The 26302-nt window shown below is 37.9% G+C and overlaps 1 protein-coding gene and 1 long non-coding RNA gene across 2 annotated transcripts; both read right to left on the bottom strand.

The window, feature by feature from the left end:
• Positions 1-815: 815 nt before the first annotated feature.
• LOC121903914 lies at positions 816-6345 on the bottom strand. The gene is made up of 2 exons (XR_006098133.1): positions 6118-6345; positions 816-850 (listed from the first exon to the last, which is right to left on the bottom strand). It is a non-coding gene; the product is annotated as an uncharacterized LOC121903914 (long non-coding RNA).
• A 5975-nt stretch (positions 6346-12320) lies between these two features.
• LOC121903140 (interferon-induced very large GTPase 1-like) lies at positions 12321-25024 on the bottom strand. Its single transcript, XM_042420034.1, is given in 13 exon segments — positions 12321-13877; positions 13879-17497; positions 17768-17816; positions 17911-18105; positions 18301-18355; positions 19343-19429; positions 19539-19606; positions 19717-19800; positions 20067-20164; positions 20290-20386; positions 20487-20632; positions 23012-23060; positions 24714-25024. Coding segments are annotated over 11 exon segments (5547 nt in total). The 5' UTR covers positions 20607-20632; positions 23012-23060; positions 24714-25024; the 3' UTR covers positions 12321-12802.
• Between the last annotated feature and the right edge of the window lie 1278 nt (positions 25025-26302).

Genomic DNA, 26302 nt, shown 5'->3' with positions numbered 1-26302 from the left:
GGTTTTAAAATTACTGCAATTTAATGAAAATATACATATACATACCAGTAAAGTATAATATACATTATACCTCCACACCTGTGGAGCTGTCATGAAAATCCCTAAAAATGGCGTCAGCCTCCTCTGTGCCTCTGACCACTTTGGTTTTGATGACCTTACCAGGACCTTCAAGTAGTACAGTGCTCCATCTAGGAAATAGACTGTAATACATTTACATCAGCAAACACAGCACAGCTGGAATATTAGTTCATTAGTGGATGAATCATTTTGTTATTTATGTTATGCCTTGATGGTGTTTTTTTTTTTGTTTTTTTTTTTTGTTTTTTTAATTTGTAATATTAGTTTATTGTTTCACAAGGCACACAAACTGAACTCTTTGACTGAAGTTAAATAAAATGGTAATTCACTCAGTCTACAGGCTATAGGGTGAGTTTCTTATATATTGTTTAAAATATGGCTTTATTTTAATTAGGTTCATATACACTCAGAGGCCACTTTACTAGGTTCACCTGTAAAATTCAATGCAATACAAATACAACAGCTCTGCAATAAATTCAACCTTTACAAAGATAATGTTCAGTTGTGATTGACACTGTAGGAGCCATGAATGGATTAATTGAATGAATTGCAAAGTAGTAATTCTTTTGTTTTATATTTTGGGTTATTTTGGTTTGTTTATTATTGCACGATCACGGGGATTGATAATCAGGTCACATGGATATGGGCGGTGGTATCCTATAGTTAATTTAAGCACCTGTTCACCTGCATGCCAGCTGGTAAGAGACAGAGGGTGAGTGGGTCGTCGTATTTTTTGCTGAACGCTGTTTTACACCTGAACGCTGTTTTACACCTGAACGCAGTGATTATTTTGAGTATCCTATATTTTGTGCAAGTTATAATAAGTTGATCACTTTCATTAATAAAAGTTATTAAACCTACAGTTTTGATCTCAGCGAATCTTTTTGGTAGCGTGTCGGACAAACGGCAAACAAGGCCCTACCTCAGCCTCTCAGCGACTTTTACGTTGTTGCCAGTAGTCGCTACATTTTGTCAACAAAAAACGGCATTAAAAGAAACATCAGCGGAAGGCGCATGGGCTCAAGGATCGATTGGAACGGGATTAAACTAAGCGAACATCGGAGGTGAATGACTGAAGAAGGCACCGGCTTTCAACTATCACAACTTCAGGAGCCGCAGTCAAAGCCAACCACAGAAGCCAGGTAGGCCTACCGGTGTTTATACGCATTAAGCTGTGTATTAATGGAAGGAATGCGGCTTGCATATTCACTGCTGTGTGTCCGCTGAGGACGACTGGCTGATTGATTACCGGTGCTGAATTATCTCCGTGATGCAAAAATAAAGAATCTCCGCTTGGTCTCTTTGAAATTGCCGCTGCGCTGTTGATGTGGAAATGTGATGTTTGCTGGATGAATTGCCTTTCGGTCTGTGGATGTGTCCTTAAATGCACAAATAATGTATTGAAAAAGTCATCGAAAAGGAACTCAAAAGAGGAAAAATGAGTCAAATAAATGCTGATGTTGCAAGTTCTCAAATGGAGTGTGGGAAAAGAAAAGTTCAACTCACCGCAAAGGCGTTGGTGAATAAAATTGAAAAGCTTCAACGGGAACGCAAAAGGACTGTGAATAAAATCAAAGGGCTCATACCAGAAATGAAATCATTCATGAAAAAAAGGGAAAACGTCTCTCATGTACAACCCCTTTTAGAGAGTTTAATTCAACTTTGTGAAAATGCCAACATGTCACATAATATGTTGATTCCTTTACTCCCAGAGGATGAACAGAGGAAACAAAATGAATGGTTTTCCAGCATTGTGAAATACAGCAACACATTTAAAGGGCATGTTGAACAATGGTTGAGTGAACCAGAGGAACTGCTCCACAATGACAGTTGTGTTCAATCTGATCCTGTTGGAATCAATGAAGATGTGTCTTTTCTTCAAATAGCCGATGAACCTCAAGTAATAATGCAGGCTGCATCCATAATCATGACAGATGATATACAAGATGATGTAAAGCCAAGTGACAGTGTGTCAAATGTGGGAAGCAGAGTGTTCAGATCACAAAACTCTGCAACAGGAAGAAAGTCTGCTGCTTCTAGTATTTCATCTGCACGTCTTAAAGCTGAGGCGGACTTAGCAGCTTTAAAGATAAGACAAAAATTATTAAAGGACAAACACGAACTGGAAGAAGAGGAGGAACGGCTACGTAAAAGGAAGGAGCAGCTTCAACTGGATGAGGAAATTGCTACACACATGGCTAAGCTAAATGTGTTCAGATCTCAGAGCATCCTAAGTGGGAAAACCTCTATAACAAAGCAATCAGATGGGATGAATTCTTATTTGGAAAAAAGACAAGGAAAAACACAAACCCTCAGTGCTAAGGCAAATTCATTTATTCCACAAATGTCACAAAAGGAAATCAAATGTGATCACCTGGATACAGGAGCAAGGCCTGAGGAGAAAAATCCATCTCAGTTCTTTCATTTGAAGCCTATGTCTATAGGGTGCCATGAACCCCAGCAACATTCAGTGTATCATGATGCTCAAGCAACTACACAAATGCAATATGGAAATGTGTCGTATGCAAATATGGGTCCAGAAAATGAAGACCAAAACAACATGCTTGGTATTATGAGGAAGCAAAATGAAATCACTACACTGTTGATACAGCAGCAATGTCTTTCATCTTTGCCCAAGCGAGATATACCAACCTTTGATGGTGATCCATTAAAATATCATGCATTCATGAAGGCTTTTGAGGATGGTGTGGAAAGGAACACTGCGAGCCACAGTGACCGACTCTATTTCCTGGAGCAGTACACTAAGGGTCATCCAAAAGAGTTTGTTAGAAGCTGCCAGCACATTGATCCAGAGAGGGGATATGTTAAGGCTAAGGCTTTACTACAGGAGCAGTTTGGAAATGAGCAGAAGGTTGCATCTGCATACATGGAAAGGGCTCTTTCATGGCCTCCGATCAAAACTGAAGATGTAAAAGCTCTTCAAGATTACAGCTTTTTTCTCAGAGGCTGCTGTAATGCCATGGAAGAGGTGCAATACTTGCATGAGCTAGACATGCCTGCCAATATGCTGGCCATTATAAGGAAACTGCCTTACAAATTTAGGGACAAGTGGAGAACTGTAGCCTGTGAACTGCAAGAAAGGCGCAGCCAGAGAGCTACATTCATTGACATCACTAATTTCATCGAGAGACAAGTGAGAATCTTAACTGACCCAGTGTTTGGAAACATACAGGATGCTCCATCGCTGACAACAAACAAAGGTGTAAGCAAGCACAATCCACAATCTCGTTCTGGAATTAAAGGAACTAGTTTTGCTACCACTGTAGCCCCTGTGGGAAACAAAACTCAAACAAAACTCAAACTGGAACCAAAGGGAAGGAACATGTTCAAACTGAAAGGAAGACATGTCTTTGCTGTGGAGGAGGTCACGCATTGGATTTGTGTCCTCAGTTGGGGAAAAGAGCACATAAAGAGAAGATTGGCTTCTTGAAGGACAATGGTGTCTGTTTTGGCTGTTTGTGTATTGGACATATCAGCAAAGATTGCAGAAAACGGATTTCCTGTGCAAAATGTGGTCTTAAACATCCAACCATACTTCACATTCCTCCAAAGGAAAAGGAATCTGACCTACCTGAGAGGAAAGCAGAGGTGTCAGTGGACAGCACTCTGGTGGCAAGTGGTCTTACTGGGGCTGGTGATCACAATTGTAAACTTCCCATAGTTCCAGTGCAAGTTAAATCCAGAAAGGGGAGCAAGATTGTCACCACCTATGCTTTCTTGGACCAAGGCAGTACAGCAGTATTCTGCACAGAGTCTCTGATGCACAAGCTTGACCTTACAGGGAAGAAGGTACATATTCTTTTACGGACAATGGGCCAAGAGAAAGTTGTGAGCAGTCACATCGTGTCAGGCCTGGAGGTAGCTGGCTTGAATGAGGAGCACTTCTGTGAACTGCCTAAGGCTTACACGCAGATGTGCATGCCTGTTCACAAGGGGAACATTCCGAGACAGAGTGATCTTCAGAGATGGCCTCATTTAAAACATGTCAATTTGCCTGAGATTGAGGCAGGGATTGAGCTGTTGATAGGGACAAATGTTTCTAAGGCCTTGGAACCATTGCAAGTCATACGCAGTGTTAATAATGGACCCTATGCAATAAGGACAATGCTGGGTTGGACTGTGAATGGACCACTGAAAGGAGACAGTGGAGATGCAATGGACTGTGAGCAGCCAGAGTTACAAGTGAACAGAGTGTCAGTTGTGTGTTTGGACGAACTTTGGCAGCAGCAATTTAAGGCAGATTTCCCTGAATGCAGCATGGATGAACAAACTGGCATGTCAAGAGAAGATCAAAAGTTTATGGAACTGGTCACAAACTCAGCAAAGCAAGTGAATGGCCACTATCAGATCAACTTACCTCTGAGGAAAAGGGACGTTAGCATGCCAAATAATAAGAAAATCATTGAGCAGCATGCCTTACACCTGAAGAAGAGGCTTCAGAAGGATTCCTCATTTCATGCTGATTATATGGCCTTCATGAATGACCTTGTTGCCAAAGGTTATGCTGAAAGGGTGCCTGAAGAGGATGTGGAACGTAGTGATGGCAAGGTCTGGTATATTCCGCACCATGGCGTCTACCATCCTACAAAAGGAAAGATCAGAGTTGTCTTTGACTGTGGAGTGAGTTACCAGGGAACATCACTTAATGCTCAGCTCCTACAGGGACCAGATCTTACAAGTTCACTGATAGGAGTGGTGACCAGATTCAGAGTCTTTGTTGCCAACCGAGTCTCAGAAATTCGCAAGGCCTCACACCCTTCTCAATGGAGGTATGTTGAAACTGCAAGCAATCGAGCCGATGTAGCCTCCAGGGGTGTGAAAGTAGATACATTTCTCAAGAATGCAACATGGGTGTCAGGGCCTCATTTTCTCCTTCAACCTGAGAGTGAGTGGCCTGTCTCTCCTGACGATGCTCTTCAACTTCCATCAGATGACAGTGAGGTTAAGAAAGCTGTTGCAGTGAATGCTGTACAGGTCAGAGAGGAGGTTGATGCAGTGACTCGCATGATCCATTACTTTGACTCTTGGACCCCTCTGAGAAAGTCTGTTGCTTGGATCTTGAGATTTAAGACTTGGCTCTTGTCTGTTTGTCAGAAGAGGAGACAATTGAGCATGGCTCTTGCACAGTCTGACTTGGATACGGACCAACAAAGACGTTCATTGAAGAAAGACAGCAGAGAGGCCTTGAAGAAAGCTGAAACGGGAGATAAAGAAAAGGATTCTGGGAAGAAAGGCCCCTCCACTACTGGGGCATCAGGTCAAGTAAAGAGCTCTTCAAGAGACAGAGATGGAAAAGCTACAAAGGATGAAAAAGGAGCTGTCAGCAGTAGTAGTAACAGCAGACCTCATAACTCCTGGGTCATGGGAAGAGTCCTACAAACCTTTCCAGACAGGAGAGGTTTTGTGCGTCAGGTACGCATCAAAACAAAGAGCAGCTGCCTGGACCGACCAATAACCAAAGTCTGTCTACTACAGGAGGCCGAAGCTGGATAAGGAGTGGTTGATGCACATTGTGACACTTTGACCTCCATTTTGACTCTGATTTTGACTGACAGACATAGAGTGATGGTAAAGATCACTCTGATAAGACTATGTGCTAGTAACCTCTGGTCTTACTGACTTATGACTCATGTACAGGATCGGGAGGAAGAAAGAAGATTGAAAATGTAAAGTAAATTTATGGACTTTGATTATTGATCTTTTAATTGCTTCATGCCTCCTATTAACATCTGCAATGTGAGTAATTATTATGTAATAACCTAATAATTAGGGGCTGGCGTGTAGGAGCCATGAATGGATTAATTGAATGAATTGCAAAGTAGTAATTCTTTTGTTTTATATTTTGGGTTATTTTGGTTTGTTTATTATTGCACGATCACGGGGATTGATAATCAGGTCACATGGATATGGGCGGTGGTATCCTATAGTTAATTTAAGCACCTGTTCACCTGCATGCCAGCTGGTAAGAGACAGAGGGTGAGTGGGTCGTCGTATTTTTTGCTGAACGCTGTTTTACACCTGAACGCTGTTTTACACCTGAACGCTGTTTTACACCTGAACGCAGTGATTATTTTGAGTATCCTATATTTTGTGCAAGTTATAATAAGTTGATCACTTTCATTAATAAAAGTTATTAAACCTACAGTTTTGATCTCAGCGAATCTTTTTGGTAGCGTGTCGGACAAACGGCAAACAAGGCCCAACCTCAGCCTCTCAGCGACTTTTACGTTGTTGCCAGTAGTCGCTACAGACACTCTCAGAGATTGTTAATTAAACTATATATTTATTATTGAGGTTGTAGTGGACTGCTTTAGATTTAGAGAAGCTTCTAATGTTTTACTCCACAGAGAGGAAGAAGAATATTAGAAACACATTTCAGTATAATGCTGTCCAGTTCAACATCACCACTATGACCTCAGTAATAAACATAGAGATCTAGTTGAATTATCACTTCTGACAGTCTCACCTACAACTGAACAGTATTATCTTCCTAAATGTAGAATTTATGGCAGATCTGTTGCATTGGATTGCATTAAATTGTATAGATGGACCAAATAAAAGTTGCCAAGGAGTGTATATTAAAGGTGGCAATAGCTGTTTTTGACAGTTAACAGTCTAAAAATAATAATAATAATCATTATTTATTCATATAGAAATATTTAGGCCTATTGGTACACATATCAGAAATAAATTGTAACATACATTTACATCAGCAAATATATTTAACATTACAGCTCATGTACGTTAATGAGTGGACAAAATATTAGGAACACCATTCAATATAATGCACTCCAGTACACAACCAACCACTACGACCTCAATAATAAACATAAAGTAGAATTATCACCTTTCTGACAATGTCAACAACAACTGAAAATGTAAAAGCTTCATAAATGTAGAATTTATAGCAGAGCTGTTGTATTAGTTTGCATTAGATTTCACAGATGTTCCTAATAAAGTGGCCGATGAGAGTATTTGTAGCTCCGGGGAGGGTAAAGATAAAAAAAAGAAACAAAGTCACACCTCAGCCACCCCCCTCCATCTGATAAATAACCAACAGTATCATATAAATCTTTAAAATGTTTTAGCTATATGTAATATAGTATAACTCTTCACTCTGACCCTGAAGCTGGAACACATAACAGGAAGTCAAAAGCAACTTTAAAGTCTTGTTTTGTTTTTACAAAAAGCCTTTTTCAGTTGCTTATTTTTGAAAGACATGTGTAGAGTTTTTAGAGATTTTAGAGATTTGAGGCATTTCTGCCAACTGTGATCCAAAACTGTCAAAGCAATAATGAAGAAATGGATTGTCTTAATTTTTTTAATAACACACAAATTTTGCAAAACATTGAACACAAGCACAGAGACTGACTGCAGATTTCAGATGAAAGTCTTCTGAACAATGTTTTCAGTCTTGTTCCTAATAAAGAGAAATCTGTTGTGTCAGTTCATTCAATGTGAGAATATACAGACAAAACTTGACTATAATCAGTATGACATCACATGTAAAGAGACACATTAGGTTGGTTAGCTGGTGTTTGATTTATAAAAAAGTAGAAAAAACAACTGTGTTGTGAGTGTGTGAATGTAAGGTGGGAAAATCTTTTAAGGGACAACAGTCGACCTCTCTTCCTCAAATCCTAAATCTCATGAGAAAGAGAGAGAGAGAGCTGGAGAGAGAGAGAGTATATATGGTGCTGATGATGAACAACTCTGATGCAAAAAACATACAAAGACAGAAAGAAGTGAGGAGAGATGACGGCCTTCCTGCTCCCCAGCAGCAGATGTCAGTGCTTAACATGAATGTTGTTCTGCAGTGGAACCACTGGATGGCAGCGTCTGACATGCAAAATGTGCAGCAATGAAATGAACTTTACATCAAAGTTTCCACCTCTCAGTTTTAACTGTTAACTTTGTTCACATTCAAACTCTAATCATTTGGACTTAGTTAGTTAAAATAAAGGATTCTGAATATTTGCTGTTACACTGCAAACAAAAAAGAACAAATAATAGACACATAAACACTTAATTATGTTTGATTTTATTGTCTTTTGGCTAATTTATACAGTGGCTTTTGATTTTAAATGTAAAGCAGTATGTTAAATATTACTCATGTTTCATGTGTGGAATTCATATTTACTGCTGGTGTTTTGAAAATCTCTTTAAGCCTGATGATGATGATGATGATGATGATGATGATGATGATTGTGACATTCACAAAATTGTTTTCATTTCTACAACATAAGGATGAGGTTTCCCTCATGACTCCTGTTCATTGAGCAGAACTGCAGCATTTATTTCTCTGTCTGTGTTGCATGTGTCCCACTGCATGGACTCATTTATGGTGGTGCTACTAAAAATATCAGTTGCCAGTTTATTACATCCACCTGGGTAAAATAGAAAAGTAATTGCTCCTCTGATGAAGGTTATAATGTTGAGTTTTTGTTGAAACTGTTCAGAGAGGTGATGATTCGTCTTTATGGTCATGTTTAGACTGCATTAGTGCTGATGTTGACTTGTATTGTCTTTAGAGGGGTTTCTACATTTTTATCTACCTCATTGTTCTAAATGGAGAAGAAAAAATATTTGAAACACAAAAACTCAACATTATAACAGTCATTAAGGTGGATAATTGCTGGACTGTTGAATTATCTGCATTAGTTTTAGCAGGTGTGTAAATTGTAGACAGCAGTATTTTTCTCACCTGAAAGAGTGAACAAGTTAACAGGATGTATAGTTAAAAAGTCAAAGAGAAGATTCCATGTTTTCATTGGAGATATGGAGGCATAATGACTGCATGTGCAATCCAGCACAATATATGCAACATGCAGCACTGTTATAGACACTGTATAAAACAATGTGATGAGACAGGACTGACTGGAGAGACTCTGACATGCAGAGTCATGTTATATAATATTTGAAAATTTATATATATGTTTATTTTTTAAACACACAAGTTGTTTGTACTTACAGCCTGTTGCAAATAGCTTATTGGTAAATATTTGTTTATTTTAGGGCTTCAACTAATGCATTGTTTCATTATTGATTAATCTGTTGATTATTTTCTTCATTAATCATTTAGTTGTTTTGTCCATAAAATGTTAGAAAATAGTGAAAAATGTTGAAAAAAGTCCAAGTTGACGCCCACAAATGTCGTCTTTTGTCTCAACCAGCAGTCCATGATGGAGGTGATGGAGTTTCTTCTTCTTCAACATTTTTTCAAATAACACATTAAAAACGTTGTTTAGTCATTGTTGTAGCGTTAATGTTACATCACCTGAAAAGCCAGAGAGCGGGCTGAAGGCAGCTCAGGAAGGTCTGCGTGTCAGAGCCAGAGGAACTAATTACATTCCAGAGACTTCCTACAACTTATTTCAACAGTTCTGTTTTAATCAGACGACTAATTCAACACACATGTCAAATCAACAATAAATCAAGTTTATATTAATTTATTTCCTTATATATATATATTATATTTACTTTTACACAATTTAATGAAATGAGAATGTAATGAGATTGAACAAGTTAGTCAATAAGTGACAGAGACTGGCAGGCAGAGAGGTGAAGGAGTCAGTTAAACTGTCAGTCAGATTATTTGTCATGTTTTCATCTTGTTGGATCAAACACAGACAGGAGTTATTAATATATGAATAAGACTGTGCAGTTTCTGATTTCAGATATTCCATTTAGAAAGCTGCAATAGAGTGTAGACTCCACACAAGGTGGACTTGACTCTTGTGTCCTCAACTGGTAGAAGACTGAACTTATCACTACTTCACTACTTCTCTCTTGTTGTCAATATTTGCTCTTTGAACTGTGATTCAGTGTTTCACTGTGTATTCATACAACAGATAGACTTTAATCCTCTTCAGATTTCATGAAGAACTTACTACAGTGCCAAATTAACAGCATCTACTGGTGTCTAGTGGTTCTATTAGTTAAAGGACCAGTTCACCCAAAACTGCAGAAAAACATTTTGTGAGTAACCTCTTATGATATGTGTAGTCATGGAGATAGTTTTGGTTTTATTTGTCCAGTGTTTGAGATGTCTGTCACCACACCAGTTCAATGGAGTTTCATTTGTGGTTCTCACAGCACTGAAAAGTTACATTAAATTAAAATCAACAGCAGTGTGTTTTTCTAGAAAGTGTGACTGTTACTGTGGAGAATCCACAGAAAATACTGTAAAAAGATGTCAGATTAGTTTAGTAGAAAGTCTTTCCACTCAGAGTTGTTGAGAATGTGTCCTGTGGATTGTCCAGAGTAAGTGGGGACATTGTTTCTAGAAAGACGTGATACTGTTGAAGTCTTTTAAATGTCACTTTTTAATGCATCTCCATTGTATTGGGATGGTGGCAGAAAACTCAGAGACAGATATCTCAAAAACTGTGAAGATAAAACCAAAAATAGAGAATAATCCTCCAAATACCTGTAAACCACTCTGTGAATCATATTTTATAATATTCGGTCATAATTTTATACAATTTAAATCTAAACATGTTCTGAGTCTGTAGTGTTGATTAATAATTGATAACTGCTGTTGATAGACACTGTTGTCCCATAATGCAATGCACAGTGGAAATAAAGGAACTACTGACAGCTGGTAAAGAGTGACATCATTGTTGTCAGTAGTGCAGCGGCTTTGATTAAAGCTTTAAAAACATCAAACTAAAGTCATATATTTGTAGAAGAAAACTTTATACCCAATATTTGTGAACTCATCAATTTTGAAATCAGCAATATTGATCCAAAGTTATAGTTTGGTGTCAAATGTTCGAAATTCACATGTGATGGCTTTATGCATTAATTGTTTATTACTTAAGATATTTTGTCACATGATCTTTGTGCATACAGTATATTATCACCATCACTTATCATTATACACATAACTATACTGTATGTCAACCTGTAAAAATGAAGAAAAGAAAACACTGATAAAGCAAAACTTGTTTGTATCTTGTTTAATTCATTGTGTCAGAAGTTGAACATGATCAACAGAGCAGAAGATGCCACATTATTCCCACAGTTGGCTTGTTTAGACAATATTTAAACATGAGCTAAAAGGTCAGTTACAACAACATAAAGACTCTTATTCACTGACTTTTATCAAACACACATCAAAAGATCAAATGTTTTACATGTTCCTATTAGAAATAAACTGTAAAAATATTAAAGAATAGTGATGACATGTTAGAAAACATCACATGACCTTTGTTCTTCATCATCATCAACAGCATCATCATCATCATCATCATCATCATTAACAGCATCAGCATCATTATATTTAGCACTTTATATTTGTCATTATGTACATAGTTGTGTTACAAGATGAATAAAACAAAAACTTTTGTACTTATTAAAAAGTAAAATGCAAAAATAAAAGAATACAAAAAATAATGTTTTTAAAAGATAACAAAACTGTTTCTAGTCTTGTTCAACACATAATATCTAAAAGAAAAAAGTTACATTAACAACACATGAAAGGACGTCTCAGTATTTGTACATGAATCAAAAAGTAATTTGCATCAACATGCAAACATTTGAACTGATGACAATTTATTTACTTTAATCTCCAAGAAAACATTAATAACTATTTTCATTGTAACATGTTACATTTTGCAAGAAATGTTGAAGAATAAAACTATAAAAAAAACGTAAAAAGTAGTAAAACATATTTCAAAACAGCATCTCATCAGATGACCTTTGAACTACGTAGGCCTTCATCATCATCATCATCATCATCATCATCATCATCATCATCACTTGTATTTAAGATAATAAAAGAAACAAGAAAAAAAGGTAAATATTTAAAAGTCTGAGTAATTGTTTCTCTGCTTTCTGCCTCTTTGTTTCATGTTCAGCTTCAGAAAGGCACCAAAAGTCATTTGTATCAATATTTGTTATTGATTGACTGGTAGTAACCATTAGAAAACCAACTGCAAACACTGAATGAACCATGCTGACATCTTCATCATCATCATCATTATCTTGCACACTGGTTACTATTCACATAGTCACATATCAATATGAACAAAGAAGAAAAAAAAGAACAAAAACAAAAAAACTAATATTGTAAATCATGACCTTTTTGTCATGTGGTCTTTGTAGAACATCATTATAATTGTCATCATCAGCATCATAATTGTGTATTTACATGTATGCAAATGAAACTTGAAAAAACAAAAAACTAAACATTTGTAATGATCACAAACCAAAATATAAAATAAAAACATAAAACTTTTTGTCTTTTTTACATGATCTTTGTTGTACATCATCATTTTCTTTATCATTATCATGAACACCAGTCATTAATCATGAGAGAAGAAAACAAAACATCTCCAAAAAATAAAAACACAAAATAATAAGTAAAAGAAATATTATAGAAAAAGTTGAACAGTCTAACATAATTATTTCCAGCTTTTCAACTTGTTCAACTCATCATTTGCCGTTCATCATGTTCACCAGACCAAAGGATGTCACAGTATTCACTGTCAGCAGCTGCTTTAGTCTGAATTTGAGTGTGAACCACAAAGTCATTTACATAAAAAAACAATACACTACAAAAACTTTAAAAAATGCTCTTTTACATGTTAAGTCCTCATGTCCTTTTGCTCCTCTCAAAAAAGTTCATTTTTGTTTCAAAAAATCTTGTATGTTTCAAATTTTGTTTTGTTTTGTTGTTTTAAAGACATTTGTACATTGTTCACTTTATGTTGAAGGCATCTTTTAACCCCTTCAGTGCTTGTTCCTTTGTGATTCTCCTCCAGGCCTCTGGAACATCAGCTGGCTTGGCCTTATATTCTTGAGCAAATCTGTCATTGTATTTTACCAGTACAAACTTCCAGTAGTCAGATGTCTCCATGCTGGGATCTGGAGGAATGTGCCAGTCTGGATAGTACTTGGTGTAGTCTTTGTAAGGATGCCACTCTCCTTCAGTCTCTGTGTTTTTAAATCTACGTTCACTTTGTATATCAGTTGTACACAGTGTTTCAACCAGCTTAGCAGTGCCATCATAACTGCGTCCACCAAGACCTTGTGGTCGATGAACAGCTGCATGATGCTTCTTGTGATCTTTGCCTCCAGCCTCACAGGGAACTTTACAAAATGGACATTGTTTTCCACAACCAAACACTCTTTTGAAAAGCTCATCCTGTGGTTTGATTGGAAGTTTGTCCAGAGTCTCAGTGATGTTTTCAGACTTTGAGAATTCCTCCTGAAGCTGTTCTTTCAAGTCTTCTATTGACATTTTCAGGCTGTTGATAAATGGATGACATGTGCTTTGGATTTGAAACAAGGTTCTTTTTTCAGCCTCCTCTGAAATTGAGATGTCTTTAATCAAATACTTCCGCATGTTGCTGATGAGCTCTGTGATGCTTTCATTGTTGTCTGGCAGTTGAAAACCATCTGGTCCTTTTGTGGCCTGCTCTAAGGCTGCTGTGATTTTGTCAACTATCACCTTCAGATTCTTTTGTTCCAGTTTGCACAAAGTTTTGTTTTCTGACATTTGTTGCTGGATATGCTGAAATATCCAATCCTTCACATATATTTCATAGTTACAAATGTACTTGACAAAACTGTCAAAGTGGTCCTTTTGCAGCAACTCCTCCTGAATGTTGTACTGGAAAAAGGAGCGGGAACTGAACTCTACTGAATGACAACTTGTCAAAATTTCATCCACGATGTTTATTCCCAGAGATCTGTTGATGTACTCTTCCACAGCAGGTTTGATACAAAACTGGACAAAATCATTTGCTTTGCGCTGACAATCATCTCTGTTTGTATAAATCAAGAAAATCTGACAAGTACTGATTCTTGTACTTCTGCAGCTGAATTCGAGGATCATTATCTGACAAGAATTTTTGGTGAATTTTGAGGAATTCCCTTGAGGCAATGCCACACATGTGAAGTTTCAGGTCAAACTCAAACTGTGTATTTGTTTTGTGATGTTTGTGACTCTGATCAAGGGATTCATCCATTTTCTCAAGAAGATCCCTTGTAAAAGAGTCATTGTAATCTGTCTTTGTCTTTGCTTTATCAAACACAAACCGTGTGCAAGACTCAATGACACTGTCAGCAAAGTTCTGCAGATCTGCATCTCCCTTCCACAGATTTCCAGCCTTCTTCATCCAGGAGTCAGTATGTTCACGTCTGGTTTTAAATCGATCCTTCCCAAATTCCTTTAGATCTCTAATGTTTTGGAATTTCGCATCAACATTCCGGTTTGAGAAACTTCTTCTCAACTGTTTCAGGACACTTGCTGCGATATCTCGCTCTTTCAGGCCAGACACATTTTTAGTGGCTTCAGTCCACATCTTTTCAAACTCATGTGTCAGCTGTTCATCAGACAGTTTATCAGAGTTTTTACATTCACTCAGGAGCTTCATGACCTCGTCTTCAACCCTGCCTCTGTATTCCTTCTGAATGTCTTGAACCTTTTTTGAACTTATTTTCAGCTCAAGTGCATAATCCAGTTTATTGTTCACTGAATTACTGATTTCCTTTGCAACACTACTGATGCTGCTGAAAAAGTCAGTTTTGTATTTTTCTATCAGATTTACATTCTGGTATTTCTTTTTGTAGTAGTTTGTAAGTTTCTCCTTCATTTTTCTTTCTTCAGTTGCTATTTTTTCTGACACCTCTGATTTTTTTGATTCAACCAAAATGCTCCAAGTTTGAATATCAGCTTCATTGTCAGAACTTAAGATTTCCATCTCTGCTTCTGTTTGCCAGGAGAGGATTTCTTTTCTGAACTGCCATTCCCATTGACTGAACTCTTTGCAAAGGTTGTCGTAGGCCTGAGCCACAAGAGTGTTTCTGAAACTAAAGATGAAGTTCTCATATTTCACTGCTTTCCAGAGTCTTCTCATCCATTCTAGAAACTCTGGGATCTGTGAGACCTCATTGCTTTGGTCTGTTTTCACTGTTGTCAAAATATTTTTCTTGAAATCTGCTACAATTTCACTGTAACCTGTGTTCACTGCTGCCATCGGAGGGGTTCCATGCCAGAGTCCTGGGATGTTCCAGTGGTTTTTGTCCATGTCATAGTCCAGCACATCTGTGAATGCTGTAATAGAGGGCTGCCCTTCCATTTCAGCTGCAATTTGTGTCATTTCATTGAGCTGGTCCAAGAGATGTTTTCTATCTGTTATGGTATTTTCATGAGCTGAAACTTCAGCAACATTTTGATGCACAAAATGACAAACTGGCTTTTTACCAATATGTCTCATTCTCAAGAAGGCGTGAACTGCAATTTGCAGGATGTCTGTCATTTCTGTTGAGTTCTCCATGGTGAGGTTAATGATGGTGACATCACTTAAACCAATCACAAAGGTTGCCAGCTGGTTGTCATGCTCATAACTTTCTTCTAGTTCTGCCAAATCAGGAGATTTTAGACCCTCTGTGTCAATGAGGACTATGAATTCATAATTCAAGTCATGTTTCATGTCCTCTCCAACTTTGAGGAAAAGCATACAAGCTCCTCTTGTGCATCTGCCCCTACTGACAGGAAACTGCACACCAAACATGGTGTTGAGGAGTGTTGACTTCCCTGAACTTTGAACACCCAGCACAGTCAGTACTAACAGTCTGCTCTTCCCTCCAACCTTCTTGTGAAGCTCCATCAGCACATCTGTCACCCATCTCTCTGGGATGTTGGAAGCATCTCCATCCAAGAGCTCTAAAGGATATCCATCCAACAGCATTTCAGCAGCCAAACCAGGGAGACGAGATATTTCATCAGCAGTGTTTCTTGAGCCAGAAATTGAGAACTCATAGATGAGTCCCATCTCTCTCATGTAATGCTCTACTCCTAAAGAGCTCTCCATCAAAGCCTGATCTAACTCTGCAATGAGATTTTTATCTTTCTTCTCACATTGCTCTTTGAATTTTTTGCGCAGCTCAGACAGTTTCCTCCGTGAATGTGTGTTAAACTTGAGTTTCATCCACTTAAGAAAAAAATCTCTGTCTTCTTTGTCACTTGTGGATAAAGTTTTAATAAAACTCTTCATTCCTTTGGACAGTTTTTGTTTGCTTTGCTCCTCCCTAATCTTTTGTTTTTTTTCCTGTAGCTGGAATTTATTCTGTTCAAGTCCTGAGTCACCAGATTTCAATCTACACTCCTCCTTCTCTAACTGTGATAATCTTTTCCACTTATCTCCCTGCAAAGGAAGTTGTTGTTTCTTGTAGTCTGGTATACTTCGCCCCTCAATGTCAATCATGATCTCCTCAACTGCTTTCTTTTGTTTGTAACTTCTGTTTTCATCCACAGATAGACCAAGTTCAACAGCTTTTCCAACCATATTGACAATGTTCAATGTGGGAGTTTCATCTGGCAGTGAGGTCTTGATGGACACACAAAGTTTCTCTGAAAACTGTGCAACATTTACCTTTGAGTCTTTGATTTTCACACTGCTTTTTGGTAGCTCTAACTCTTTCACTGTTGTCTTGACAGACATCATGTCCTCTCTAGAGTTGTCCTTGCGATTAACAATCAAGAAGAGTTTGGATTTCACATCTTGAAGAGAAGTCAGAATCTTGTGCTCATTTTCTTCAACTTTGTCCAGGAACACAAAGGTCGCAGTTGACACTTGATAAAGAAAATTGAATTGTGCGAGTGACTCACAAATGTCTCCTCTCAAATTGGCAAAGGCAACTGGTTCTGGAAATATGTCAAGATTTTTTTTGCCACAGGGAAGGTACCAGCAAACCTCGACCAAACCATTGGCAATTATTCTTTTAAGTTCTCCTCCTTCCATATCTCTGTGTATGAAGATGTTGTGATTCTGTTGGCCACGACTGAGAACATGATTCAACATCCGTGACTTGGACAAACTACAGTTTTTCAGCCTCACAAAGGTAAAGAATGGTATATTTGCTTGGACAATGTTGTCTTCAACAAATCCTCTTGATTCAGACAAATCATGTGGACACCACTCTTTGACGATGTCTCTCAGAGCCCACAGCATCAGGGAACACTGACTGTTATCACCATGAGGCAACAGCAGTGGGACAGAAAACTGGCACATTGTCATCTTGAGGGCCATTTCCTGTTGCAAGAAGCTGTCAGCACAAAGAAAGAGTGCGACTATGAGGTCAAGAGGGTTAACCTTGTTGTCTGCAGAGTCATCTGCAGTGACCAGGCCAAAGTCAAAGAGATAATTGTTTTCCTCATCATCATCATCATCATCTTCATCATCATCATTGTTTGATAATTTTGTGCAGTTTCTGCATTCTGCGTTGATTTGAGAGAGTTTCCTGAGAAAGCACCATGGTATTTCCTCCAGTGATTCAACAGTTTCATCATAAATGCTGTTTTTGTTGATTTCCAGAAGAGACTGAAGAGTGAGCTTGTTGAGATAAAATTTCTTCAGTCCAAGTTTGGAGAGAAAGTTCAAAAAGACTAGGAAAGAGAAAAAAATCACTTTAAAAATAAACAACATACATGTCAACAACTTTGACTCTCTCTCTCTGTATACACACACACACACACACACACACACACACACACACACACACACATATATATATATATATGTATAGATAGATATATCTAAAAAATGTATAAAATATATTTTAAAAAATCAAGAATCACATTAGAAAAAAACTACACATATTTGGCTTTATGTTTTAAAAGTCACCCTTACATATTTCAAATTCAGAGTTTGCTTACCTGGTTGCTGCTTGTGAAGAAAATCATGGCCAAATTCCTGGACAATGATCTGGAATGAGTAGAGAATAAATGTTTTATAACTGAACACAATCTGCTTTATGTAAATTCAGGTTGTATCAAAGACAAGTAACTGTGCTCTCCACCTTTGGTGTGAGGAACCTCTGTATCCTACAGGAGAGGAAAGGTTCTTCCAGTATGCTGCTGACTGAGGGCCTCTCTGTAGGGTCGTGTTTCAACAGCTGTGCAGAGAGAGAACGCAGTTCTTGGGAGTAGCGATCAGACACAGGAGGGTATGAGCCACGGGTGATCTTCAGAAGTATGTCCTTCATACTGCCAGCCTAAAACAGAGGAAACACATTTAGTACACAGTTATAACCACTGCAGAAAAAATGAAGACAGGAAAGATGACCCATTCTTGTTTGTCAACCATTAGACACGCAGAGAAGAGATCTAAATCAGTATGTGAGAGATCATTACATGTAAGATACATTAAATCTACATGAATGTGAACAGCTCACACACAGAATACTTACTGCAGGCTTAAGAGTGCACATGTCATACAGAACACAGCCGAGGGCCCAAATATCACTGCAGAGGAGAGAAAGTCAGAGGAGAGAACAAACAAATAGACAAACTGGGATCAGTTCTGAGGGTAGATTTACATTTATTCAATAACAGTCACTTGAAAGCTGGAGAAAAAAAGACTTAATTGCTGAGAAAACTATGAATTGAACATTGAGACTGAGGTTTAAGTTTATTGACAACACTCCAATATATTTTAAAACAAAACATATCAGACTTTATCAGTTATTGAACGATTAAGTCCTAGACTTATTTCCATTGTTGTCCCTGAGATTCTGCTTAATTTACTTCATTCATTTCACTAAAGTAGATCAGGTTACATGCACACTTAAAATAGTTTAGGAGGAAATCAATACTACAGTAACTTCCTGTTGTATATATGAACAAGCAGATTCGTTCAATAAAGAGGAGACACGATACCTTCACATCTCCCAGAAACCTTCACCTAATCCTGCATGACTCACAGTCAGTTCAGTGGGGAGAGAACTTGTCTGCTGGATTACTATTAAATGTTAATTTACACAACAAATGAGACAAACACCAAACCAATCACCTGAACAAAATGTTGGCATTGTACGTTTCTGCAAACCACAGACAAGCTGAATGTCTACGTTTCAGTGTTGCCCATTATTAGTTGAATAATGATGTTTTATGATGTGACAACGCTGTGGTTAAGGTCTGGTTAGGTTTAGGCGCAAAAAACACTTGGTTAGGGTTAGGAAAAGATCATGGTTTGGGTTAAAATAAAATAAAAAATAACATAAAAATGGCTGCAAATGTCCTGACACCTCGCTAGGGAAGCAGGTATTGGTTTCAAGGTGGTCTCGAACTGATTTCCAACTTTCAACTTTCTGCCATGATTTGATATGACATGGATTACACATGTTGAAACGTAGATACTCAACATTTCTGTGGTTTGCAGAAACATACAATGCCAACGTTTTATTCTGGCGACCAAACACAACCTGGTGTTAAAGAGCATCAAGTTAGTACCTTTTGTTGTTGTATGGTTTGTTTTCGCAGATCTCTGGTGAAAGGTAATATAGTGTTCCTATGACTGTTGTTGCCAGTTCTTCAGTTCTGGAAATGAGAAAAGAATAGAAAGCAGACTGTATTATACTTTACTGTTTCCATTTTAATCTTGGCTTCATAGAGATCTACAGATTCATTCAGATGACATTTTACAAACCTGTTCAGCACCCTTGAAACTCCAAAGTCCCCGAGCTGTACAGTCCCACCTTTTGTCAAAAATATGTTCTATGCAGACATCATGAAAAGAATTGTAATGTCATTATCATGAGTTTATACAATACAAATAAAAAATGCATCATCACTGAGGCAAGATCATGTGGTGCATGAAGCAATACCTGTGGTTTAATGTCCCTGTGGAGGGTTTTTCTATCATGGACGTGCTTTAATGCCAGACAAATCTGCACAAACCAGTCCAGGATCTAAGAAAGGCAGAGGAACGTAAAGCCACACTTAAGAGTATCAACTTGCACTATAGACATCATCTGTAATTCTAATGAATGAAAAAGCCAAAGAGATAATATAAAAACATTAAAAAGAGTCTAAATACATGTTAAAGACATATACAGTGAAGTGGAATAGTGAGTGTTATAAGATGAATTCTATCCACATGTTGAACAGTTTCACCCTAAAGATTATCAGGTTTATTTTCAACATTCATGATTGTCTTGAAGAGTTAGTAGCTTACTCGTTCTTCTGAGAAAAGTTCTCCTTTCTGAGAGTTGATCTTCTCTAAGAGGTCTCCTCCCTCACAGTAGTCCATCACAATACACAGACAGCCCTCCTCTAAAAAGATTTTTATACAGCATAAGGAACATGCATGAAAACACGTGTATGCATCAGGATATCATTGCAGTAGATGATCTCTGTGATTCTTTGAGGTTACAGCTAAGATCTTGGATCATTTATACCTTCAAAAGACTCTTTATACTGGACAATGTTGGGATGACTCATGTTGGCGAGGACTTCAACTTCTTTTTGAACATTCTGCCTCTCTTCAGGTGACATCTGTCAAAGTGAGAGGGACAGATAATGTGAAAGAGCAACGTAGTAAAGAGGAGCTCAAATCAACACTGATACTGTGGAATATTATACAAAGGGTTCTTACTCTAGATATGCCATATATCTCCTTGATGACATATTGGTGTCCATCCTCTTTGGATTTGACAAGGTTGGCCGTTCCAAATCTACCTTTCCCAATTCTCTCCACCAGTTTGTACTTCTCCATGTTAGTGGAATGACTGCCACCTCATGCTGCAGAGGGACAAACACAGCTGATTGAACTGAAATGCACTGAATTAACTACAGTAAAGTTACAATGAATAACAAACTCTGAGTTACATATTTAAAGCTGCACTAATCAATACTTCTATTTTAACAGTGAATCACATCACTCTGTGCGATGTAAAAAGGGTCATTTATCATACAGGGGACATATTAATACTTTTTGTGATTCTGTTATTTTTACACTGTTATAGTGTCTGATGTCTATATTAAATATAGTTAAAGGTCCAAAACATGAGGAGTAATGATCAATATGTCCACATGTGTCCTGACTTTTGACATGAAACATGTATTTTCAACATGAAGCTGTTATGTATATGACCAGCATCCATATGGGCAGGCTGCCCTCCATCAGGCAATGGATGAAACATGTTATGACAACTTTGTATTTGCTGTTGTGTGACTGATGTTTGACCTGAATGAATAAGAAGGAGACCTGCAGAGGTAGCAGACCTAAAACTCTGGAGTATCTGTGTCCACAGTCAATAATCTGATTGTATTTGATGGTTATTTGGTTCTGCTTTGAAAACAAAACTACTGTGAAACTATCAGCAAATGAAGTGTTATTTCTCTTATTCACTCACTTAGTTTTATCATCCCTCTCTCTCATTCTCTCTCTAGCTTGCTCGCCCACCATTCTCTCTTCTCTCATGTGAGTAAACTCGAGTTACTGCTCATCATATTTCAGTGTTTTGGTTTATCCCCTGTAGTTTCAGGCTACGACACTCCTGATGAATAAATAAACAAATAAAATCACTATATTTTGCTATTTCAGGTACTATAATTGCCTCCATGATCAGTGTGTCACAGCCAGTGCTGCTGCTGCAGCTGATCACTGTGCTGGTAAACGGGTCAAACTTCAATAACTAACTTGTTTTTAACACACCAGCAAGCTGCTGTTCCTTTCACCTCATGCAGTGACTTTGTCTCATGTTTCTCACTACACATCGATCTTCATATGAGGCCTCACAGTTTGAAAACATCTGGTAAAGTGTAAAGTTGTATTTACTTTTTTGTGTATTTTATGATTGCAGTATTAAAGGTCATTCCTTACTGTATTTTCAGTGATTAAATTAAAGTGATCAAAATATCTAATAATGTATGTTGGTGTGTTGTACACAAAGCTTTTAGCGCAGGGGTCTCAAACTCAAATGACCTGGGGGCCGCTGGAGGCAGAGTCTGGGTGAGGCTGGGCTGCATCAGGTATTCCACAAAAAAAGCTTAGCAGGCGCAAAAAAGGCGACTACTACCGGGTTGTTCATTACCCGCCGTGCTTTTGTTGTTGTAAACGTCGTCATAGAAACAAGTGAAACAAATGACATCATAAAGAAATATCGTTATAATGTTTATTGTGCAAGGCATTTACTATGGAGTAAAATGTTTTGAGGAATAAATCTCTTTCCGCAAATGATTCAGTACATTTCATTCACCCAAAAGATTTTTTCGAATAATTTGTCCGTGAATGTCACATCATTGCAGAGCAAACGTGGAGAAAATGAAGCCGGGACAGTGGGACACCATTATCCCATGGTTTGTAGCCATGGAGGCGTTATTTATTGGCTTTTATTTTCTATAATAACTCCATGGATGTAGCGGGCGCTGCGAAGTTAGCGGCGTTGTCAAATCAAATATGGCGTGTGGCACAGCAGCATCAGCTGTTCTCTGTATTTATGATCTCTGTCGGATAAACATAAGAGTGTTCATGAAAACGTATATATTAACTTTTAATTCTCTTCACAACGTGGCATTATGTGACAGAAATATGCACATACATTATTATCTGCCAGACTTATAAAGACGCAGATACACCTGGTTTTGTTGTTTTAATGTCACACACTGTGGAATCACATGCACGAGCCTCATTTGCTGTCACAGTGAGCCAAAAATGGATGTAAAGGTCTTTAAACCTCCGTTTGTACGTCAACAGTTGTGTCCGTTCCGCACATCAGACCTCAGTGAGAATTACGCACAGGCTCTCCAACAGCTGATCATTACGCACGGCTGCTGTGGATATTTGAAAAGACTTTACCTCTGATTCATCACATTTTTCTGCAAACCGTCACCACTGTAATGTGTCAGTCATCATTATTAAACATCAGAAGAATGATAAATGATTGATTGATAGAGCTCGTGTTGAAACGGACTTTACAAAGTGCTTCAAAACAAAATGAAGTGATCGTTAACAGAGAGATGATGCTGAAATAAACAGAATGATGCTTTAATAAGGTTTAATAATTCACCTTTGAATTTTACTGAAAGCTGTGTAGCAAAAATAACGACACAATCTATCGTGAGGTGCGCACATTCTTCCTGTATAAATATCATAGTGGTTGTGACACAGCCATATACCTCTGTGATTGGCAGGTTCGTTCAGCTCCAGCTTGTGCAATAAAGGGACCTTAAACACACAACACAGTAAAGTGCCATTCATATAAAACTTGAGACCCATGTGTTAGACAGAAACAAAACAGAAACAGTCCAGAACCCAACAGTAAACATTTGACACTGATATAAAACAGAGAAAAGCAGCATCATAACTACAGAGAAACTTTGACATTGTTGCTTAATAAATTAATTTAATGATTAATCAATTATCAAAGATGTTAATGACAATAAACTAATTCTAGCAACTGACTAATGATTTAATCAATAATAGTAATAACATTTATATAACTAATATCACATCTCTGCATGTTCATCCACATTAAGAAACATTAACCAGTAAACCAACTCAGTAAATAGAGAAGGATGTGTAATAATCTGAGAGACTGTGAGACAAACTAACAAACGAGATACTGTCTTAGTTTCTCTGGATCAGGTCTGGATCAGGTCTGGATCAGGTCTGGATCAGGTCTGCTTTCTGTCTCCAGAGTCAAAACTAAACATTGAGAAGCAGAGTTCGGTTTTTATGCTCCACATAAAACTGCAGGTCTGCTGTGACTCAGTTCTTTAAATCACAGCTGAAGACTTTTCTGTTTGCTGCCTTTCATTAAACCACATTAAGGGTTAATATTTTACACTGTTACTTTTATTCTCGTTTTATCTGTCTTATTCTATTTTAGCTTTTTAATTGTTTTTTTATGTCTTTTTACTTGTGTTGCTTTTATATTCTGTCTTGATGCATTTTATGTTCTATGTAAAGCACTTTGAATTACCTTGTTGTTGAAATGTGCTATACAAATAAACTTGCTTTGTAGGAGAAAAGTGGAATGGTTTTACATTATTACTGATTAGCTGTGTCCTTGCAAATACAAAACACCCGCAATATTTTTTAAAAGGCGCTTTAGTAAATATATAAATACCGATTTTTCGTGCGTTCTTGGGGGGGGAAAGTTGCATTAAATCATCACACCACCAGACGCAGCTCTCAACCTATAAAAATAGGATCGCAATTTCCCTTTATGATTGAAATTTGCCTTTTGGTTCAGATGAGTACTTAAATTGTTCTAAATCCAACAAATACATGGTCATTTCGTCTGAAATGTGGCCTGTCTTTCTGCTGAACTTGTGAAACGTCAGAGTTTCCGGTTGGCCTTTAAACAACGTCTTCGCGGTCCGCAGTACCAGACTATACATGTACTATCATCTGTATATAGAGACCGAATGAATGCACATAAATCATTGAAATCACCGCATTAACGATAATAATGTTTTCTTTAGTGTGTATATCATCAATTATTCGTTGTCCTGCCCAGGTCTGATGATGTAAGCCTCGGCCTAGTATAGATACTGATACCATGTGAATAAAAGCAGCTAAACAAATCAACATCTGATCATCTGATAAAGAATAGGGATCGATCATAGTCAACCAAAGTAAAAGAATCAGGTTTGTCAATAAAAATACTGAAAACAGTTCAAAGTAAAACGTTTCCTCTGTGCTGAGACTGAGGTTGTCACAACATACAACAGTTTACAGTGGAGCCCTGAGTATCACATTAATTATCATTAATAGTCTGTTATATTGAATATATAGCTATACATTGTTCAACTTGTTTTTCTCCCATCAGGCACATAACAGAAAAATCACTGCCAAAATAAAAGTATAACCCACCTTTGTAGAAGAGACTCATCCATGTTAAAAATACATTCTTCTATCCAGGAGTTGGTTTCAGTCATGCAGTAATCAGTTGTTCAGGCGTCTATCTCTCCTGATAAAACGCAGCACTTCCCTTCATATACCGAGGCGGTCCGCCATTACAGGTCCCTTTTCTCTACTGGTGAAGACACTTTCACTTTCATTGGCTTGAACATAAGCGGCTGTTTGTTGTTTAAGAGGGAGGGGTGTGGCGCAAGACTGAGGAGACATGTCAAATATTTTTTAAGCACTGGGGAGGGACTAATGTTTTTATTTTGGCTTAGAGGAGGGACATACAGCTTTAAATGGTTAATACTTTTTTTCCTCTTAAAATACGTTTTTTACCGTTTTATCATGTCAGGACTCAAAAATCGTCTCTGAGGAAATAAACCACTAAAACCTGCTTATTCAGTTTGTGTTGGAACATGAAGGGTTGAATGAAAAAAGTCTCTTTTATCAGACTTTTACGCCTCCACAGTTACTGGGAGGAAAATGCTGCTTTCAGCTCTGTGATTGGTGGTCCAGCTGTAATTTCACAGAGGGCCAGTAATTTCAACAGCATTTGACAGTAAAATTGACCAATCATGACAATATCTCCGCTCTAGATGGGTGGGCTTTGGTTTGTGTTTCATCTGTCTATTAAAGTATCGTTTCTCAACGGGGCCGTTCACAGAACGTCGGGGGGCGCTGGAAGCAACACTTTTGAAAGGGGGGTGTTGTTTGTGTGTCTGTTTTTACAGTTTAGTCCTACATTTGAATACACATTTTCAAAATTCCCTCATTAGACTTCAGAGTTTTCCTGTGTTTTTTCACAGCACTGTCAAGTCTGTTTTCCTCCGTTTTACGCGCGTAACTAGTCTACATACAAATTTGTATTTTGGGCCAAGACGCAGGTGACCTACACTCAACACTGTACCTGAACGCCTCCTGTGTAGACACACGGGGAGACTGCAGAGTCATTTAAGGTCATGCTTCTCTGTCTCTCCTCTGCTCTGTTTGTTGGTGTTTGTCTTTAGCTTAGTTAGTTAATTAACGTCTATTAAAAGTTGGCTTCTGACTGAAACAGCTCCTCCTCTCAGCCTGCAGCAGAGGGAGGAGGAGGAGGAGGACAGGATGAAGATACTGACTGATGTCTGTGTTCTTCATTCTTTCTAAACGTCACTCAGTATTTTAACACCTGTTGGTTATGTTACCTTTAGATGCTGAAAATAATCTGAATCAAGCTGATGAGTGAAGGTGAAATGAATCAGCAGCTTCAGCCAGAACTAAACCAACCAGAAGAACAAACATGAACCACACAGCAGGAGGTTTTTCAGGTTTGTTGATTCACAAACAGTCTCAGCTCTCTGCATTCATCTTTAACCTGAAGAGTCCTTTAAGGAAATCTGATAACAGAACAGCAGCTCTGAACTTTGGAACGAAGAATCTGGAATGAAAGTCAAATATTAACAGATAGTATATGCAGGTCACGATCAGAGCTCTACAATCCTGCCATGAGGGAGAGGAGGAGATGACATCTCTCTTCATTTGATAACGTCAAAAGTTCAGCTTTGTTGCAGGTCTCC

Source organism: Thunnus maccoyii, chromosome 1 (assembly GCF_910596095.1).
Source record: "Thunnus maccoyii chromosome 1, fThuMac1.1, whole genome shotgun sequence".
Taxonomy (NCBI): domain Eukaryota; kingdom Metazoa; phylum Chordata; class Actinopteri; order Scombriformes; family Scombridae; genus Thunnus; species Thunnus maccoyii.
This window is presented reverse-complemented; position numbering and strand designations above follow the sequence as displayed.